The sequence below is a fragment of the Molossus molossus genome, unplaced genomic scaffold, assembly GCF_014108415.1.
Source record: "Molossus molossus isolate mMolMol1 unplaced genomic scaffold, mMolMol1.p scaffold_m16_p_18, whole genome shotgun sequence".
Classification (NCBI taxonomy): domain Eukaryota; kingdom Metazoa; phylum Chordata; class Mammalia; order Chiroptera; family Molossidae; genus Molossus; species Molossus molossus.
The window spans coordinates 34265112-34283112 of NW_023425353.1; the positions used below are offsets into that span (position 1 = coordinate 34265112).

Genomic DNA, 18001 nt, shown 5'->3' on the forward strand with positions numbered 1-18001 from the left:
ACCCCTTGGTCCACAGGTAGACGCTCTAACTGCTGAGCCAAACCAACCATGGTGCAACATGGCTTTTTATTTTTAGAGAATAAAGACTACTTAAACTTGCAATGTGTTGTTTGAAGTGTTTTCATATACCTGTCTAAAGCTACCCTTAGTTTATCACTTAGTAACAAACCACAGGAATGGTTAAAATTTTTAGTAAAAAAATATAAGACCTTTCAAACACCAAGTCATTTACAGTTGTGTCCTTGTATAATATATTTAATTTTAGCCTATATTTTTAGCATTCATGAATTTACAAATAGGATATGTCATTTTAAAGTAGATATGTCACCAAAATGCATTTTCTTGCATAATTTAAATAAAATAAGATGTATCTCTTCTTAATGGGAAGTCAAATTTGTCTTTGTATGTTCTACTAAACTGATTTTATAGTATGATTTTGATTAATATGCCAAATATAATTATTTTTCTTAAAATCACTTCATCACATTTCCTACTTAAATGATTAGAAAAATTCCCCACGAGTTTACTTTTTCTGTGAAGGATGGTATCTAGGCAAAAAAAGTTAAGTATCTTTAGTAGGTTTTTTTTTTTAATCCTCACCCGAGGACATTTTTCTATTTTTTGTTCAGATAGAGTGGGAGGGAGAGAGAGGAAGAGAGAGAAACATCGACGTGAAAGGGACACATTAAGTGGCTGCCACCTGCATGACCATCCAGGGCCGGGGACAAACTGCAACCGAGGTACCTACCCTTAGCAGGAACCGAACCCAGGTCTCTGGACCGCAGGCCGACACTCTAACCGCTGAGCAAAACTGGTTGGGGTTCTTTAGTAGTTTTTAATCCCAGTTGTGGATCAGAAATACTTGAGAAACTTTTTAACATATATTTAATACATATTCTTGGGCAGAATCTTTAGACATTGAGTCATTTCTGGAGTAGGCCACCTAGGTGATGAGAGTAGTGCTGTGCTGTCTTGTGTGAGGCAAATAAGTTTAGTTAAAAAAAAAATGTATGCCAATAAATTTAAGCAATGCCATGTTAAGCACGTTTTTTGGCAGCTGTAGTATTCAGTATTTTTAAAAATATTTTTTCTTTATTGATTTTAGAGAGAAAGGAAAGGAGAGAGAGTGATAGAAACATCAATGAGAGAGAACATCGACCAGCTGCATGCCCCCCTACAGGGATCGGGCCCACAACCTGGGCATTTGTCCTGACCGGGAATCAAACCAGCAACCTCCTGCTGCATGGGTCGACGTTCAACCAGAGAGCTACACCAGCCGGCTGTAGTATTCAGTTTTAAGACAATGATATATTTTAGGATGACTCTCCAAGAGGGTATTAAAGCATACCTGTAAATGATTTCCAGTTCAGTGAAACATCAGTTTGGGGAATTTGGATCCAGATTTATTTTTATTCGATTAAATGTTTGATTATTCAGCTATCAATCAAGTTAATTGTGCCTAATCGATCAGCCTCTACTATCTTATTGGTAATGATTTAATGAGATTATCCTTGTTTTGCGAAAATATGAAAATAATAAAATATTACATAAGTGCTCTGTAACCACAAAATGCTCTATAAAGGGCTCTCCTACATAATTATTAAGATTAATGATGTCTGGCATTTCTGTAATTCTTACTAGAATAAGAAATGAGCCCTGGCCGGTTTGGCTCAGCGGTTAGAGCGTCGGCCTGAAGTCGAGAGAGACCCGTATTCGGTTTCCGCTAAGGGCATGTACCTTGGTTGCAGTTTGTCCCCGGCCCTGGTTGGGTCGTGCGGGTGGCAACCACTCGATGTGTCCCTTTCACGTCGATGTTTCTCTCTCTCTCCCCCCCTCCCACTCTATCTGAACAAAAAATGGAAAAATGTCCTCAGGTGAGGATAAAAAAAAAAAAAAGAAAGAAATGAGGCATAACAAGTTTATGGATATGTTGTGGGTCTGAGTGTGTTATACGTCATTCATTTAATAATCTATGGTGAGTGTTTGGTTTTTAGTTTATAATGGTAGTTGACTGGAGAATCTTACCTTGTATAAACAATTGATATCACCAAGAGATCAGGAAGTATTGTCCTAGTTTTAGGTTAACCAAAGACATAAAAGTTAAAGAAATTAAAGCTTAACCATTCAGATGTTAACATTCATACTTTTAAAATTGCAGTGTTTATTGATTTTCATTTTCCAGCAAACTAGTTGTATTCCTTTTCCCAAATTGGAAACAGATTTTTGTCATCCTTCATTCCCTGGCATTTACATTTAGTTATCACTGGTTGCCCAGTATAGATGGTAGTAGTTACTTAAAGTGATATAATGAACTTGCCCTGGCCGGTTTAGCTCAGCGGTTAGAGCGTTAGCCTGCAGTCCGGAGGGACCTGGGTTCGGTTCCTGCTAAGGGCGCGTGCCTCGGTTGCAGTTTGTCCCCGGCCCTGGTTGGTCGTGTGGGTGGCGGCCGCTCGATGTGTCCCTTTCACATCGATGTCTCTGTCTCTCTGTCTCTCTTTCTTCCTTTCCCTCCCTCCCACTCTATCTGAACAAAAAATGGAAAAATGTCCTTGGGTGAGGATGAAAAGAAAAGAAAAAATTTAAAGACGAAAAACAGACCTGGGTTAGGAAGCCCTACCGAAAGGAAAGTGATGCTATCTTCTTAGGGAGGGGTCTTCCATCTCAAATTCATTTTTCTTTGATTTGAACTTATTATTATAGTAGCACTCATAGTCATGAATTTTGCCTAACAAAAAGATTGTTGTAAAGAGGTTTAGACTTCAACATATGCCTGCAGAAAACAATATTGGGCACAGGTTTTGCAAGGCTAAAAACAAGCTTAAAAAGAAGAGTTTTAATTGTCCAAAAACAGTTAATTTGTTTGTGCCCATTTGGTGATACATTTGATTTCTTTGTGCTGGTGTCATTTTTGTTCTTAGCTGAATCCAAGTTATTTCCATGTGTATATGTATCTAGGATATCTTACTAGTTATTGTTTGAAAACATATTTTACATCTTTAATTTTGGTTCTGAAATTCAGAGATACAAAAAAGGTTAGAGAATCCCTTGTTAAATGGCAGTGGCAGTTTAACATAGTACTTAGCATACAGCTGGGCCCCAGAAATTACTTAAGTGATTGAAGAAAGAGAAATGTTTTTGTTAAATGAAGATAGCCTAAACAATGAACTCTTCTTTTGGAAAAGGTGGAGAATGGGAATATTTAGATCAATGTATTGGACTATGGAAGGATTATTTATTGTTTAGGCCCTATGTCAGGCTTTTGACATCAATAGAAGTTTATTCTTCCACTTTCTTTATGTGCCTTAATATTGCTGTTGGAGACTGAATTGAGGCTGAATGGAGTATGGCTCAGATTCAGTATGGTTACTCTCTCACCACAAGACTAGGGTGTATGTATATGTTGGGGTTGATCAGCATCAGTTTATTGTCACAACTAGAAAAAGTCTCAGTTTTTTAATAGTAGCAATACGATGATTAAGTAATGCTAACTAAAGTGAAATCACTTATGAAAACGAGCTCATCCTAATGAGTTTAATATGTACATATTTTTTGATTTTAGACATATACATTGTACATATGTACACATTTTTGAGAAATTTTTTTTTTACTTTTAGAGAGTAAAAAATTATTTTTAGAGAGAGGGGGCAGATCAGTTGCCTCCTGCACATGCTCCCCACTGGGGATTGAGCCTACAATGTGCCCTGACTGGGAATCAAACCAGCAACCTTTCAGTACACGGGATGACACCCAACCAAATGAGCCATACCAGCGAGGGCTGTGCACATTTAATATGTACCCACAGACTTTAGTTAAGATTTCTGGTGCTGTAAATTCTTAGACTGGTATGTAGGCTGAGCTTTTTTTGTTGGACTCTCTTTACAAAGAAAATAGTGCTATAGTATACATATTTAATTGAAACATTTAAGAAAACTCTAAAACTTGTTGTTGATATGTAGAGAATCCAGGCAGGACTCTTGCAGGTTCGTTTCCTGTGCAGTAAAAATTTCCTGACTCTCACAAAACTATTGTTGAGCATCCATCCTCCACTTCCTTTCACTCTTCCTGCCTCACTCACTGTCTATTACTGTCAGTACCCATTTCTGTTTCTTCTTTCCCCAAAAAGGTTTTACATATTGTGGTTAATTATTGCTTCTGCCATGGCCCAATTTCAATAATCATTCTTTTTGATAAGTGGAAAGAAGCTAAAATTGTCTCAGTAGATGCTATAGACTTAATAGCAGAGGTAGGGATTGTGTCAGATAACTAGAAATAATTAGAAAGAAGACTCAGTTTCTGTTTCTCATTGCTAGTAACTAGCTATATAATCTTATGAAAGTCCTTGGTTTAAATGATGCCATGGGACAAGTTGATTTCCAAGGTCACTTTTGATTGTAATGTGCTTTTTTATGATTAATTCATTGTACACCTATTTAAGTGCTGGCTTATGTGCCAACACTGGTTGAAAGATACAGAGATAAATAAGCTTCTGGCTTTGAGTAAGTGAATGGTGACAATATGATGTGTATAGGAGAATGTGCATAGTGCTCTTTGAACAAACTTAGGGGCAGGAATTAAGAAAGACTTCCTCTTGGATGTCATATTTGAGTTGATTCTTAAAGAATGAATAGCTCACCATGCAAGGAAGGAAGGACATTCCAGGAAGAGCAAATCACAGAGGAATGAGTAAGCATTGCATGTTTTGGGATGGTCAATGGTAGGTGACAGTGGAGAATGGAGTTTGTGGAGAAGGCTTACTGGTACTAAATAATTGGATGGGGAGTTAGATGGGAGTGAGATTCTGAAAGGCCTTATATGTTATACTGAAGATGTTGGATTTTAAAGGCTGAAGTTTTTAAAATTTAACTTTGGCAGTTTTTAGTTGTGCCTTTATAAAATGTTTTGAAAAGAAGAAAGACAAACTTGTGTTTCAGAAAGGTAACTTGGTAGTGTGGAAGATAGACTGATTGGAGCAGGTGAAGTAAAGGCAGGGAGATAAGCTTGAAAGCTCTTGCAGTATTCAGGGTGAGAGATGATGAGGGTTCAGCTAAGAGAGGAATAGCCATGGAGATAAAACCTGAAGGATGGAATTGGCAGACTAGAGTAGGCTACGTGCAGTGAGACTCTGGAAACTGGAAGTGGAATGTTGGTGAAGAGAAGAATACTCTGGATGGTATCAAGATATGCCTGGTTTGATTTCTGGGTGAGTGATAGTGTCCGCATCCAAGAGAATAAGGGATGCAGTAGAAACAAGTTTTTTTTTCTTTATTGATTTATTTTTTGAGAGAGAGGAAGGGGGAGGGTGGGAGAGAGAGAGAAACATCCATGAGAGAGAACATCAATTGACTGCCTCCTGCATGTCCTCCACTGGGGATTTGGTCCACAACCTGGGCATGTGCCCTGACTGGGAATCGAACAGGCGACCTCTTGGTGCGTGGGTCAACACTCAACTACTGAGCCACACCAGCTGGACGAAAGTACAAGTTTTTAGGTAGGGGTGTAGGGGAGATAAATCCATGTTGAGCTTGAGTTGTCTGTGGGTTATCAAAGGAGAAATGAGATTTCTAGTAGGCAGATACATGGGTCTGAGCTCAGGAAAGATTTGAACTGGAGATAAAGATTTGGAAGTCACCATTTATAAATGGCAATAAAACCAGCTTTATTGGCAAATTACTCTGGAACAAGACTGTAGAGAGTTTTGGGGGTATTGCCATATCTCTGCTTCAAAAGGGGAAAAGGTTGATGATAACCGTAAGATTCTGTGTGCATAATTCTGTTCTTATGTGTATCAGATTCTCAAAACGGTCTGTGACCCAGTAAAGATTACTGTGGAATACTGGAAAGGAGTAAGGTTAGACCCCTTTGTAGAAATATGGGAATACTGAAATTAAGGAGAAGACAAGAAAAGGAGATGGAAGAGACCAGTAGTTTTAGGGGAGAAAGGAAGAGAGCATTTCAGGGAAGAATAATCAACCAGAAATGTCCATTGGCCTGGGATTAACAATTTTTGCCTTCCCTGATAAGATTGATTCTAGTGAAATACTTTAGCATATGAGTAACTGGAGAGGAGGTTGCTATAGGGAAGGAAGGTTGAAGTAGAAATGAGAGGGAATACATTTAGATGGAAGACTAGAGAAGGAGGATGGGAGTTAGAGCAGTGGAGGTGTAAGGTTTATCTTGAAGAGAAGAAGAAAATTGTGTGTGTGTGTGTGTGTGTGTGTGTGTGTGTGTGTGTGTTGGGGGGAGTAGGTGTGGGTAGGATGAGAGGTGGGGAGAGAGGGAGAACATTTGTGTTTTTTTTTTTATCCTCACCCGAGGACATTTTTCCATTTTTTGTTCAGGTAGAGTGGGAGGGAGAGAAAGGAACAGAGACAGAGAGAAACATCGATGTGGAACACATTGAGTGGCTGCCACCCGCACAACCAACCAGGGCTGGGGACAAACTGCAACCGAGGCACGCGCCCTTAGTGGGAACCGAACCCGGGTCTCTCAGGACCGCAGGCCAACGCTCTAACCGCTGAACCAAACTGGCCAGTGCGAGGGAGAACATTTGAATACATAATTTAAATATATAAAGCTTCTTCTGACTGGTGTGGCTCAGTGGATTGAGCATTATCCCATGGACAAATACCTTCTCATTTAATTGGCCTATTTTCTCTCCTTATTATTCATTGTTAGTGTTTCTGCTGTTTCATATTTATATTACCTTTTGTAAAATACAGTGATACCTCGGTTCTCGAACATAATTCGTTCCAGGAGGACGGTCGAGAACCGAATTGTTCGAGAACCGAAGCAATGAAACCCAATAGGAAAGCGTGACTCCACAAAGCATGACTCTCTCTCGTCACTCACACTGATGACGCAAGCAAGGCGCGCTGGGCCGAATGAACGCCATTCGGCTCAACTCGGCTCATCTCGGAAGTTCGAGTTCCAAATATTTGTTCGGATTCCTAGACAAAAGTTTCTCGAATCTCTGGTCGAATACCGATTTGGTCGAAAACCGAGGCGTTCGAGAACCGAGGTATCACTGTAAAGTTTGTCTTCAACTCCCCAACCCCTTTTTGAGATCAAGCTCACATGTTTTTATTGACTTTCTTAACTTGAGAAACTTTAAAATACGGACAAGATTTTTTTTTTTTCAGTCAGCACTAGAGAATGGAAACATCAAAGTATATTAGAAACAAATGTGGTTAGATGGAATCTTTATAAAAAAAAGTTTTGCCCTCATGTTGCAGGAAAGATTTGCCTAGCAGAATACAATACTATATTCCTAAACAAAATACTTGAAGATTTTCTGTCTGCAAATTTGAGAGTGCCTTTCCAAGATCAAGTGTGCCATTTGTCATCATTCAATCAAATGTTTTGTCATTGCTTAAGTTACCATCCTGTCAGGGATCCAAGAGCTTCAGAGCAGTGTTATGGGGTTGGCAACAAAATTCTTTTTGGTGTTAGTAAGGCTCTCTTCCCTCTTCCTTCTTGTATATTTCTTTCTGTATGTGAGTCTATAGATATAGTTAGGTGGTCAGTGAAGTTACCTGGGCCAAGGAATAGCTGGCAAAAATATATTTTATTCATTAACAATTGCTGAGGAAATTGATGCTAGAATAAAAAACATAAGTGAACCTAGAAAATTTCCTACTTAAGAACCCTACTTTTTCGAGTAAAGATAACTAATTAGTACTCTTTTAAAATTTCTGGTAGCTTTTTATTTTCTAATTATTTTGATGTGAGTCCATTTGTTGGGAAGGAAATTTATGGTGTGATGGAAATCATATTTTATTGACTATGTTGAAATGTGTCTTTTATGATACCTCTTCTGTTTCATGTTGCTCGCATTATCAGCAAAAGCAGAAATCTTGTTTTTTTGTAGGCCACCAAATATTTTATAGCTGTTGGGGTCTATACAGTTTTTATTTTTCTCTTTCATTATTTTGGTAAAACTGGTTGAGGTGTTAATACAGAGATATTTTTTCTTTCCAGATACTTTTTCATATATTCCATGTATCTAAGTATTATAAGATTTGTCTTGTGGATTTCTTGACTGTTTAACCTTCTAGTTCCAAAGAATGCTTCTTGGAGAAATGTTATGATGCTTTTAATCATTACCTATGACATGTCTGTATTTTTACTTTCTGATAGTGGCATTTCAGGATGATACTCATGTGAGTCTTGGCTAATTTTTCCTGATCCTCAAGTGTCATCTCATCAACAACAAATAAGGTTTATATAAAATTACTTGCATTATTTGAGGTGTATGTTGTTTTAAAAAATTATTTATTGATTTGAAGAGAGAGGGGGGGAGGGACGGAGAGAGAGATTTGTTGTTCCACTTATTTATGCATTCATTGGTTGATTCTTTTTTAAAAAAAATTTTTTTTCTTGATTGATTTTAAAAGGAGAGGGGGAAAGAGAGAGAGAGAGAGGAACATCAATGAGAGAGAATATCGATTGGCTGTCTCCTGCATGCCCCCCACTGGGGATTTGGCCCACAACCTGGGCATGTGCCCTGACCAGAAATCAAACCGGCAACCCAACCCCTTGGTACATGGTTGATTCTTGTATGTGCCCTGCCTGGGGATCAGACCTGCAACCTTGGCATATTGGGATGATGCTCTAACCATGTGAACTACCTGGCCAGGACCTGATTTGAGGTTTTTGATGGGGCAGTTCTTGTCGCTGTAATAGAAGCATTATCAGAACAAGGAATTCGAGAGAGAGGGTGGTGGTAAATAAATACACAGTGTTTTGATTCTGATAAATGTTCTTTTTGTCTACATATGCCATTTAAGTTAGAATTATATAATGCATTTTTGTCCAGTGCCAAAATTAAGCCATTGAAATGGGTTAATTCCTTAAACCATTTTTCATTTTTTTTTTTCTTTTTTTTTATCCTCACCTGAGGACATTTTTCCACCCTTTTTTTCAGGTAGAGTGGGAGGGAGAGAGAGGAACAGAGAGAGAGAGAAACATCAATTTGAAAGGAACACATCAAGTGGCTGCCACCCGCACAACTGACCAGGGCCGGGGACAAACTGCAACCGAGGTACGCGCCCCCAGCGGGAACCGAACCCGGGGCTCTCTGGACCGCAGGCCGATGCTAACCGCTGAGCCAGACCGGGCCAGGGCCCATTTTTCATTTTTATCAATTTTTATTTTACTGAAATTATTTTCATTGGGATTCTTTCTTCTCCATTTGAAGACTATTATTAATATTACTTTTAATCCTCACCTGAGGATATTTTCCCATTTATCTTCAGATAGAGTGGGAGGGTGGGGTGAGAGAGAGAAACATCCACATTGATTGGTTTCCTCCCGCAGGACCCTAACCAGGGCCAGGGACCGAATGGCAACTGAGGTATGTGCCCTTGACTGGAGTCAAACCTGCAACTCTTTGGTCCACAGCCCGACGCTCTAACCGCTGAGTCAAACTGGCCAGGACTTCATTTAAAGTTTAAAACGATGATTTGATTATTTTGTCTCTTTGTTATTATTGTTCACGTCTAATTTGTCCGTATTACATTTTAGCCTATGATAGCTTTTGCCATTGTAGATTCTATTTTATCATTGTTATTGCCAGTTCCAGTGTTCACAGGATCATTTTTTAGTCATTAATCAATTTTAAGTATTTTAGCAGTTAATTTTATTTTTTTGTGTGTCCCCTTTCTGCACCCCTTAGACTTAATTTCATGTTTATGAGAAAAAAAAGGTAATAAGTATAAAGTAGCAGGAACACTAATAATGAATTATAGTGGGAGAAAAGAGGCCAATTAAGTGTGGAGATCTTCATTCAACATGTTTGAGAAGGTATTCTTTTTGTCCCATCCCAAAACGTGTCCTAATGATGATTCTTTTCTGAACCTGGTCAAAGTATTAGTGCGGTTAAATACCATTACTGTTGAAATGGCGAATTAAAAGATCTTCTACAGAGTGCTGACCTGCACTCTGAAGGGTCGTTAGTTAGATTTCTGGTCAAGGACATGTACCTGGGTTGCAGGTTTGATCCCTGAAGGAAAGTCTTAGGTTAAAAAGCATGTTTAGTGAGAAAAGTATAATGTATAAAATGCTTTCTAAATGGTTGGATTAAAGGCTTTTTCTAGGGCCTTTTCTCAAATTAAATCTAAATCTGGTGTAAAAATTAAAATTTTGAATTTGTTAGGTGTGATAATGACATTGTGGTTACACAGGGAAAAGTACTTTGTAGAAGTTTCTACTGATGTATATAGAGATGAATTGATGCCTGAGATTTGCTTTAGAATATTAAGAAGAAAAGATGGGTAGTTGAAATAAATGTGACATAATCTCGATAATTATTGAATTTAGGTAACAGATATATGGAGGTTAATTATATTATTTTCTGATTTTTGTCTGAAAATTTTCATAATAAAAAGTTTCACAAAATTAAGAGTATTAAAAACTTATTAAATATCTTAATAAATTAATTAGCAACAGTTATGTAGTCCCAGTACTCTCAGAACTACCATGTGGTACTCTAATTGTCTCAAATTATAAATGGCTGACTTCGGGATGGAAAAGGTTAAAAAAGGGAGAATACATAAGGAATTGTGTGGGGCTTTTTTTTGTTCGTATTTTATCATCAGATAGAGTGGGAGGGAGGGAGAGGGAGAGAGAGAGAGAGAGGGAAAGAGAGAGAGAGAGGGAAAGAGAAAGATCCATGTGATAGAGCCACATCGACTGGTTGCCTCCTGTAGGGTACATGCCCTTGACTGGAATTGAACTTGCGACTCATTGGTCCGCAGACTGACACTCTAACCACTGAGCCAAACCGGCCAGGGCAGGAATTGGTATTTTTTATTTTATTATTTTTACTTTTTTTTTTTATACTCACCTGAGGACTTTTTTTTTGCATTTATCTTCAGATAGAGCTGGGAGGGAGAAAGGGAGGGAGAGAGAAACATTCATGTGAGAGAGACACATAGACTGGTTGCCACCCACACATCTCCATCCGGGGCTCGGGACAAACTGCAACTGAGGTACATGCCCTTAGCGGGAACTGAACACGGGTCTCTCTGGTCCACAGGCCGACGCTCTAACCACTGAACCAAACCTGCCAGGGCAGGAATTGGTATTTTTTAAAAAGTGGAGTAGAAATTAATATTTAGTCTTTAGTCTTTTTATGGTTAGTACAGCATCATTTAACATTGTTTAAACAGGGCATATAGGATCAAATTCATTTAGTTATAAGACACTTGTATTTTGTAAAAGGAAGTAATTCCTCTGATATATTGCAGATTAACAAATCAGAACAGTGCAGTGAGAAAATATTTTTTGTCGTGAATTATAAATCTTTAAAGTTCGAAGGTGTGTGTTTTGAGCAAGTCTCGTTTTCTCCTTGAGTGTGAAACTACAGGCAACATGATCTAAGCTGTAAAATAAATTAAACCTCTCCCCAAACACTCCCCAGTTTTTCTAGTTCAGTCTACCAGTAAGTGACACATTTCCCCTTGACTCAGATTGCCTATCTGTTTTATTATCTAGGATAAGTAGTATTTTTATGCTTTTAAAAGTGTTCCTGATATGGCTTAATTTTGTGGGGAGGAGATTCCTTAGGGGACGTATAGTAGGGGTATGGCTAACACTTAACCTAAAAAGCACCTGAACCTTTTTTACTTTGTTCTTCATATCACTGGAGCTATCTTTGTTATGAGGTGTAAAGAGAACCCTCTGGGAAACTCTTGAGGGTTAGGATAGTTGACTGAGTGCCTAAAACAAGTTTGCCTTATAGGCATCTTTAATGGTAGATTAACATTTCAAATATTTGTTTTAGGGAATGGTTGGGCAATCCAATAGGTAATATGAAGCCACGTGATGGAAGTTATTAAGAACTCATTGGTAGTGGAGTCATGAATCAATAAGTGATAGTTTTTATGTTTTCTAGCCTATTTTCAGCTCTCAGTATTAGGCATACTCTCCCAATACTTCATAGAATAATGCAAAGGTATATATAGGGTTATATGTTCTTTAAGGTGCTTGGTAGTCAGGGATTGACACTACTGTTAAAAAGGTCATTGATGTAATGAAGGGAAGGAGAGGTAATCCTTACTACCTAGTATCCAAAAGCTTGTACAGTTTGCAAATCATTAGAGGTTTTAAAGTGATGACATTTAAATTATGTCATTCTTGTTAGCTGCATTTTTCTCATAAAGAGAAACTTCTCTGTGATTTGATTATTTGGTTATATAGTTCATATATAGTTAAATCAGGGTAAATTCTTGATTCTTGCTCTTTGTTTACCAGTTTTCAAACTAATGAGCTGATTCACTGGCATCCTAAACTGATTTTCTTCTTTTGTTAAATGAGCTCAGACATTTAAACATTTTAGATATTTTAATTTCACTGCATTTATGCGTGCTCAGGTTTTCTCCCCTTTGGCCAGTGGAAACCTCTGCAGATTTGCTTCTGAGACCCTTTAACAATGTCCTGATCTTTGATAGTTTCCTTGCATTCCAGCATAACAAGGCAATCAAACAAAACCCATAGTGTCTAATTTATGTCACAGATCTGGAATCAGCCATCTGTTGAATTGAAAGGGAAATTGCTTTTTAATATCATTATCTGAGTTCATTGCTACTGGGGTTGGTCCCTTGCTTCCAGACCTTTTTAGTGTATAGTGCTAGGAAATAGGAAGATGAAAACATTAGTTTATACTGGTAAATTCTATTGACATTTAGGATATTCTTTAACTTTTTCTTTTTATTGAATTTTTTTGGGTGACACTGTTAATTATATAGGGTTTAGGTGTATAGTTCTATAATACATCATCTGTATATTATACTGTGTGTTGACATCATCTACTTTCATCACCATTTATCCCCCCTTTACCCTCTTCTACCTCCCCCCAACCTCCTTTCCCTCTGGTAACACCATATTGTTTTCTTTTTTATGACTTTCTTCTTTTCTCCTACTTAAAAGATATGCAGATTCTCAAGGACATCAACATTTACTCTATCCCAGACACCAACACTTTTATTATAACTATCAACACTGCTACCAACAATGTGATTATTGAAAACAAACAAAAAAAGGGGATGCAAGGATTAGAGTCAGTATTGTGTTATAAAGTTATTTCACATAGTTAATCTCTGAATGGTTGTACTGTCAATTTGATGTAAAATTACAGTTACTTGTTCCATTGTGCTTTTGATTTTGAAGGATTTTCTTTAAAACATTAGTTGTAGTCTAATCCTATTCTTGTTCACTTCACTTTGTTCAATCTCTCCTTCCCAATAAATAACATGTTTCTTTTTTTTTTTTAATCCTCATCCGAGGACATTTCTCCATTTTTTGAACAGACAGTGTGGGAGGGAGAGAGAGGAAGAGAGAGAGAGGGAAACATCGATGTGAAAGGGACACACTGAGTGGCTGCCACCCGCACGACCAACCAGGGCCGTGGACAAACTGCAACCGAGGTACATGCCCTTAGCGGGAACTGAACCCAGGTCTCTCCGGACCGCAGGCGGATGCTCTAACCGCTGAGCCAAACCGGCCAGGGCAATAACATGTTTCTTTACAACATGTTTTTATTGATTTTTTTTTTTTTTTTTTTTTTAAGAGTGAAGGGGGGGGGGGCATTGATGTGAGAGAGAAACATAGATTGGCTGCTTCCTATACACACCCTGGGGAACCACACCCACAACCTGGGCATGTGTCCTGACTGAAAATCGAACCAGCAACCTTTTGGTGCATGGGATGCTGCTCAACCAACTGAACCACACCGCCAGGGCAGATAACATTTTTAAAGCGCTTTCTTAGATTAAATGAAGGTTCCTTTAAGGCAGTGGTTCTCAACCTTCCTAATGCCACGACCCTTTAATATAGTTCCTCATGTTGTGGTGACCTCCAACCATAAAGTTATTTTTGTTGCTACTTCATAACTGTAATTTTGCTACTGTTATGTCTTAGGTGGCCCCTGTGAAAGGGTCGTTTGACCCCCAAAGGGGTCGTGACCCACAGGTTGAGAACCGCTGCTTTAAGGGATTCCTGCATTGAGTAGAAGGTTGGACTTCATAACTACTGGACAACCAGCGCCGTGATATGTTGTTAAAACATTTTCATCGCCCTGGCCGGTTTGGCTCAGCGGTAGAGCGTCGGCCTGCGGTCCAGAGAGACCCGGGTTTGGTTCCCACTAAGGGCATGTACCTCGGTTGCAGTTTGTCTCTGGCCCTGGTTGGTCGTGTGGGTGGCAGCCACTCGATGTGTCCCTTTCACGTCGATGTTTCTCTCTCTCTCTCTCTCTCTCTCCCCCTCCTACTCCATCTGAACAAAAAATGGGGGAAAAATGTCCTCTGGTGAGGATAAAACAAAACAAAACAAACATTTTCATCACCCTCAAAAAGTACCATTGTACAGCCCAGCTGGTGTAGTTCAGTGGATTGAGTGTCTTCCCGTGGACTGAGAAGTCCTGTTTTGATTCCCAGTCAGGGCACATGCCTGGATTGTGGGCTCAATCCTCAGTTGGGGGTGCAGTTGGTTGCCTCCTGCATGTGCCCTGATTGGGGCTGGGGATTGAACCTGCAACCCAGGTACATGCCCAAAGAGTCAAGGGCTGATGCTTTAAGCAGAAAACTGTAAGAATGAGGACTAGTACATACTGTTTGGGGAAGAAACAGAATTGAGGACAATTCTGGTTTGAGATAAAGGAATAGGGAATATGTCATGAAAGTAAAGTGAAGTGAGGTACTTTCCATTTCCTGTAAAGTATACAGGATGGGGCAAAGTAGGTTTATAATTGTTCATATGGAAAATTATACAATGGTTAATAATAATACAAGAAAAAAACTTTCGTGTACTCAGAACTGTAAACCTACTTTTGCCCCACCCTATATTTTTTGTGCCCGGTCTGGTGAATTTAACCCATCTTAATTTTAATAGATTACGTAAAATCTCATCTTAAATTCAGTGTATGAAACTGTAAATTATTTTACTAAAATCTATGCTTTCCTCTTTTTTCCCCTCTTAGGACATTTGCTACAAGATCCTATTGCACCCACCAACTCCACCTGCCAACACTATGTCTGCAAAACTTGTAAAGGCAAGAAAATGATGATGAAACCTTCATGTAGTTGGTGCAAAGACTATGAGCAGTTTGAGGAAAACAAGCAGTTAAGCATCCTAGTGAACTGCTACAAAAAACTATGTGAATATATAACACAGACTACATTGGCACGGGATATAATAGAAGCAGTCGACTGTTCTTCTGATATTTTGGCTTTGCTTAATGATGGATCACTGCTTTGTGAGGAGACAGAAAAACCCTCAGATTCATCCTTTACTTTGCCTTTGACACATTCCCCTTTACCTTCGACCTCAGAACCTACAACTGATCCTCAAGCTAGTTTATCTCCAATATCTGAAAGCACCCTCAGCATTGCTATTGGCAGTTCTGTTATCAATGGTTTGCCTATTTATAATGGGCTTTCAATAGATAGATTTGGTATAAATATTCCTTCTCCCGAACATTCAAATACGATTGATGTATGTAACACTGTTGACATAAAAACTGAAGATCTGTCTGACAGCTTGCCACCTGTCTGTGACACGGTAGCCACTGACTTATGCTCCTCAGGCATTGATATCTGTAGTTTCAGTGAAGATATAAAACCTGGTGACTCTCTGTTACTGAGTGTTGAGGAAGTACTCCGCAGCCTAGAAACTGTTTCAAATACAGAGGTTTGCTGCCCTAATTTGCAGCCCAACTTGGAAGTATCCAATGTATCCAATGGACCTTTTCTGCAGCTTTCTTCCCAGTCTCTTAGCCATAATGTTTTTATGTCCACCAGTCCTGCACTTCATGGGTTATCATGTACAGCAGCAACTCCGAAGGTAGCAAAATTGAATAGAAAACGATCCAGATCAGAAAGCGACAGTGAGAAAGTTCAGCCACTTCCAATTTCTACCATTATCCGAGGCCCAACTTTGGGGGCATCTGCTCCTGTGACAGTGAAACGGGAGAGCAAAATTTCTCTTCAGCCTATAGCAACTGTTCCCAATGGAGGCACAACACCCAAAATCAGCAAAACTGTACTTTTATCTACTAAAAGCATGAAAAAGAGTCATGAACATGGATCCAAGAAATCTCACTCTAAAACCAAGCCAGGTATTCTTAAAAAAGACAAAACAGTAAAGGAAAAGATTCCTAGTCATCATTTTATGCCAGGAAGTCCTACCAAGACTGTGTATAAAAAACCCCAGGAAAAGAAAGGGTGTAAATGTGGGCGTGCTACTCAAAATCCAAGTGTTCTTACATGCCGCGGCCAACGCTGCCCTTGCTACTCTAACCGCAAAGCCTGCTTAGATTGTATATGTCGTGGCTGCCAAAACTCGTATATGGCCAATGGGGAGAAGAAGCTGGAGGCATTTGCTGTGCCAGAAAAGGCCTTGGAGCAGACCAGGCTCACTTTGGGCATTAATGTGACTAGTATTGCTGTGCGCAATGCTAGTACCAGCACCAGTGTAATTAATGTCACAGGGTCCCCAGTAACGACGTTTTTAGCTGCCAGTACCCATGATGATAAAAGTTTGGATGAAGCTATAGACATGAGATTCGACTGTTAAATCAGTGGGTCTTGAAACCTACCTCTGGTAGGGAAATAGCTACAGTTTAAGGCAGCTATGGTTTTGTTGGTTTAACTTGCCGGAGCTCCTGCATATAGATCACTTGTATCAAGTGTTTTCATTGCTAAGTTATATGTGTTAGTGTCGGGGAAATAGTTTGCAGATAATGGAGGAGTAACCCTACAACTATATGTCCTTAGTTCTTACAGAACCTCATAGTTTGAGAACAAATGCTGATGCAACTGATTTATACAAAATGAACTTTGGCAAGGAAAATAACATTAACCTCATTGTTTGTGGTCATGCTTTGTGCGTAATCAAAGTTTATGATTAAATGTAAGGAAGTGGTACCTAGTCAGTCCATAAAGATTGTGCTAAGTTTTTGTGGAAAAAGTAGCCATTAGTTTGTTCAGGAGACTCAGTGCTACCTTTAGATGCCATTGATGTTTCTCCTGTTGAAAAGCTGATGTGTCCAGCTCAATCTTTGTGCTGACATAATACCATTTCTGATCATGAAAATTGGCTACTGGTGTATGTAGCAGTTCTTAAATCAGCAGTATTATGAAAGAAAATTTGCCCCTCATTAGAATGTTGAAGAAATCTGTCTTTTAAAAGTGATCAAACTGAAATTCTGTCAGACTGCATATGTTTAATTACTTATGCTACAAAACTTCTGAGTTGAGCTCCTTTTTTTAGTTGTCTTGACTTATTTCTAGGGAAAACATTCTTGACCCTTTTCCTTCACTGTGAGCAATGTTCTAACTAGATAAATGAAGTGGAGAAGAGCAGTTTTATTCTGAAGCTGATTGAGTTTAGACTATAGTATTTGACAGAATTAAAAAAAAATAAAAATTTTATTTAGAAATTGGGATGTATTTAAAATAAGTTTGGAATAATGCCCCCAAATGTATCCAGATTTACACATTGTACTTATTGCTGTTGGCCACTTTGATTTTTCGTTTCCTCTAATAGTTTGCCACAGACTTTATTTTAAATACGCTTTTTTTTTTTTTTTAGGGTGCTATTTGTTATGAAGGCTTCTTTATAGAAGCCTAATAAAAATGCCTTTTTTTTTTTTTTTTTTTAAATGAAGCCTGTGCATTTAGGTAGGTTTGAAGCTAGGAGGATTTTCTTTAGAATGCTCTTTTGCATTTAAAGCACAAACTATGTTTCAGTTTAAATGCACTCCTTTCCTTTAATTTTTATGGGGAAGACAAGTGAGTCACAAACATTCTGTTGATGGGAAATCTGGTCAGTTGCTTGAAAGAGCACAGCCCAAATAAAACAAGGACTGACTAGGTTGTAAAGAAATTACCTTATGATTTAAAAGAAGAGTTGCTGCTTTGACAGTGCTTATTTAAAGAAAAATACTGCTGGAAAATTTCCAATTTCTACGTTCACCATCTCTCGTGAGATCTGACATATGCTGAAG

The 18001-nt window shown here is 38.6% G+C and overlaps 1 protein-coding gene across 3 annotated transcripts in view; it reads left to right on the forward strand.

The window, feature by feature from the left end:
* MSL2 (MSL complex subunit 2) overlaps positions 1–17564 on the forward strand; it is a 33507-nt gene extending 15943 nt beyond the window's left edge. The window contains exons 2-3 of one of the 3 annotated variants that reach the window (XM_036266759.1): positions 8137–8217; positions 14975–17564. In XM_036266759.1, coding sequence (XP_036122652.1) covers positions 15055–16569 — 1515 coding nt within the window. In that variant the 5' untranslated portion in view covers positions 8137–8217; positions 14975–15054 and the 3' untranslated portion in view covers positions 16570–17564. Of the gene's footprint in view, positions 1–8136; positions 8218–12949; positions 13058–14974 lie in introns of those variants that run through there. The other 2 variants (XM_036266760.1, XM_036266758.1) reach the window with 2 other exon arrangements.
* The last annotated feature ends 437 nt before the right edge of the window (positions 17565–18001 follow it).